Below are 3,755 nucleotides of genomic sequence, written 5' to 3'. Positions count from 1 at the left end.
AGATGCAGGGGCTACTCCCAGCTCAGCTGACAACTGTCCACCTACCCTTTGTGACCACAGCTTTCACAGTGGGTGTCTCAGCTTTTTACTCTAAAATAAGGGCAAGGGCTTTTCAAAGTTTGCCTAGCTATAAAACTCTAAGACTTACACCAACTTTTTGTCCATCGTTTCTTAAACGTTAGGGTTAGAAGTATACTTTACAAACCAGGAGGAATGAGCTTCTTTACTGGGTCAAGGTGCTAGGAGTGGGGCCCATGGCAGGCCACAGCCAAACCCCTTCTAGAGTCTTTCTCCCCTGGGACGGGCTCTCCAGTTAAGAGCATTCTTCTCTCACAGGCTGGTGGTAAAACAGGCCTGGGGGTACCTCTTAGCTTGGGAGAAGCCTGACCCTGGACAGTGTGTGGGATGACACGTAGTCTGTTTCTCTGTTAGATGTCCAGCAGCAAAGTCATTCCTTTCTTTTCCTTGGATCTGCCTTTCCTCGCCATTGGGGTGGTAAGATCTCAAAGGCTGAGTTCAGGTTGTAAGCGCAGGCGAGAGGGGACTAAAGGACCACTGAGTCTTTTCTAAATGTTACAATGGGCCAGGGCTTCTCAAATCTGCTTGCACAGAACAAAGAGCAGTGCTCAGGCTCCACCCAGAATAATTAAACCAGACTCTGCAGGCAGGGCCCAGGCATCTGTGTTTTTTTTTTAAGGTTCTACTGGTGATTCTAACATGCAACCAATACAGAAAAGCCTGACTTTAAGTCATACATCTCACCTGTAGCACAGGTAAAGGGAAGATTTCAAAATTAACACTACAGAATTCTTCAAATAATTCTGCTGTGAATGGTGGAACATGTTAGATTATTTTAAAAAATACAAAATAAAAGACAAGAAACAAAAATACATTATTGCTAATGTTTTGATTGTATTCAAATTTTTATTTTTTGAACAAAAAACTTAAGACAATGATTTTAAATAATAAACATGGTATATTCTAGACACTTGGTGTTTTTTTTTAGATGGTTTATTAAATTTGGACTTCTACAGTTCTGCTGTGATGCTTTCTTCATCATTATAATAACATTTATATTATTTCTTGCCATTTTATCATCGCTCTAAACTTGCTAAACAAAGAATCACTCTGTCTGGTTAAGTGAAGCTTCACTGGAAGGAAATACTCCACTACCACATTAAAAACACACATATACAGAACAGTCATTTTTTATATTTACAAACACAAGAAGTCTGTCCAGCCATTTGGGTTTTGTTGTTACACTGCCCATACCGAGATCAGCAAAAAGCTAAGGAATAAGCAAGATTTCACTTCAGCAGTGCAAAGGATGGCATCAACCAAACTTCGTTAAACAAACCAACAAATTACAAACACAGTCAGCAAAATTCAGCTTGCGTGATACTGACTTAAAAAAATAAACAGAGTGGGTCACAACTAGACTGGTTTTCGCTATGCAACTTTCCTCAGGGAACAATACTCTCCCCATTTCACGTAGAAAGGAATATGCATCAAAGCCTTTGTTCATGAAGAAAATGCCCTTCAAACAAATTCATCATAAGGCAAAAAAACGAAAAAACTGAATGAAGCAGTTTGGCCCAGAGAAAGCTTGTATATACTGTGTATACTCAGTATACACACATTTACAGATATACTGCAATTTAAACCATGTATATACTCATTAGACAATTAAATGAAATTGGCTCAGTGAAAAAGTGTTCATTTTTTATAAATATGTAGTTATTGCTAATATGTGACACATTATGCTTTGACATGGAAATTGCAGTAACTTAGAGTTTGAAGCTGCCATATTGCCAGTGTCAGCCCTGCAGCAGGCATTCATATGGACAACATGCCATCCAATCCTGAAGAAAGAGCAAAACGTTCACTACAAAAAAAAAAAAAAAAAGAAAAGAAAAAAGAAAAACGAAAGGCTTATGCACTGTCCCTTACATTTCTGCCTATTCTTTTTTTTTCTTTTAAACAAAAACAAGTCCAGCTCACCACAAGTTAAGCACAACCTGACAAGCGAGTTTAGCGGCAGGATGGGGAGAGAAGAGTGAAATACAGCATGCATTTACAACCAGAACTGCTCTAGTCTATTTTGTCATACAAACTGGAATACAAAAATCCAATTTAAATAAGACTAGACTAACAGTAATAGTAAATTAAAAAACAAAACAGAACAAAACACACACACACACACATAGACTTAGCTGGATACTGATTAATTTTAAGAGTAAAACTCATCCTGTCCCCTCTTAATACTCTACTGCAATTTATTGATGGCTAGAATATTTATTTACTTAAAAAAGATATTAAATACCTGTATCATGAAATTACATTCTTTTTTAACAATAAGACAGACCGTGTAAGAAAATAGCTCATGTGTGAAATGTGTCTGAAACGCATTTTTCCTCACAACTATCAAAACATCCATTCACACTAAAACAAACCCCCCACCCCACCCCCTGCAAAAAGTTAAGGAAAGATGGGATGGGTCAGGTGAGGAGCAGGGAAGGAAAGACTTACCAGCACAGTGATTAACAATGGTTCAAGACAGAACCAACAAGAGTTGGTCAAAAAGATGCCTTCAAGACATGGCTACAATTAAAAACCAAACTCAACCACTTTTGGTTCGTTGCGGTGAGACCGAAAAAATATTTCTCACAGATTCATATAAATACTAGACTCCAGCTCTTTTGTTATTATTATTTTTAAAGTTTTTCCATTTGTTTTTGCAAGGCCTAGCTACCATATTACAGTTTATATTTCCTCTGCAACGACTACAAGAGGTAGGCATAAAGCATGAAAAAGTTTCTCAGTTAGTACCTCACTGCAGGCAGTTCACTGCATTAATACCTTTCACTTTAGACATGAAAAGGGATTGCACCTTCTGGTCTTTTCGAGTCCCCCAAACAAAGCTGTTGCCATCCCGTACATATTCTAAATGAGTGTACTCACCAATAAGAAACTTTCTCTACTGAAGGATACTGTCATAGTGTTTGTTGCAGAACATTCATATATATATAGATAGATTTATTTATTTTTAAAAAGTAAACAAACAAACAACAAAAACCGAACCCAGGTTCCTAGAACCAATTCTCTTGATTCTCTACTTCCACAAAATAAAGTATAACCATTTGGCCAAGACTACAGATGTGGTTTTTTTTTTTTTCTTTCCTTTTCACAGATGCAAGTGCCATGCAAAATAAATTAGAGAACAGATACCAAAACATACATGTGATAAAACTACTGAAGGTAGATTTTTTAAAAGCATTTATATAAACATAATTTATAATCCTCTTTTTTTTCCTTATGTACAGTCACAAAGCTGTAGTTAGACATCTAGGATTTCCTCGGCTGTGCCTCCACAGCGTAGTCTGTAGCGACCAGTTCTCCAGCTTATCGTTGGGTCCCATAATGCCGACAAAAAAATGTATATTGTCATGGATTCACGGATGAACCAAGCTACTGCATAATCAAGTTTTGAAAAACACAGTGTGCCACCCTAGGAATTAAAAGAATAAATTATGTACTGTCAGACTAAAGACACAGTTTAAAAAATGAAATTCTTCAATTTCACTCTTAAATACACTATATAAAGTCAAGTCTGCTTCTTAAGATAATTCAACTGTCATGCTATATTGGTTAAGGAAATGTTAATTAGGAAGAAAAGCAGCATTAAAATAACTACTATCCTAACATATTCTTAGTTTGAAGACTTGTTGATTTGCTTAACATCATTGTTTTTTTTT

General features: G+C 36.6%; 1 protein-coding gene across 1 annotated transcript in view; it reads right to left on the bottom strand.

The window, feature by feature from the left end:
* Window positions 1-978: 978 nt before the first annotated feature.
* The window catches only part of UGCG (UDP-glucose ceramide glucosyltransferase), a 37,492-nt gene continuing 34,715 nt past the window's right edge, over window positions 979-3,755 (bottom strand). The window contains exon 9 of the mRNA XM_060100851.1: window positions 979-3,508. Within this exon, the coding sequence (XP_059956834.1) occupies window positions 3,338-3,508 (171 nt within the window). The 3' untranslated portion in view covers window positions 979-3,337. The remainder of the gene's footprint in view (window positions 3,509-3,755) is intronic.

The sequence above is a fragment of the Mesoplodon densirostris genome, chromosome 6 (assembly GCF_025265405.1).
Source record: "Mesoplodon densirostris isolate mMesDen1 chromosome 6, mMesDen1 primary haplotype, whole genome shotgun sequence".
Lineage (NCBI taxonomy): Eukaryota > Metazoa > Chordata > Mammalia > Artiodactyla > Ziphiidae > Mesoplodon > Mesoplodon densirostris.
The sequence above is the reverse complement of the archived record's forward strand: the minus strand, read 5'-3'. Positions and strand labels throughout refer to the sequence as shown.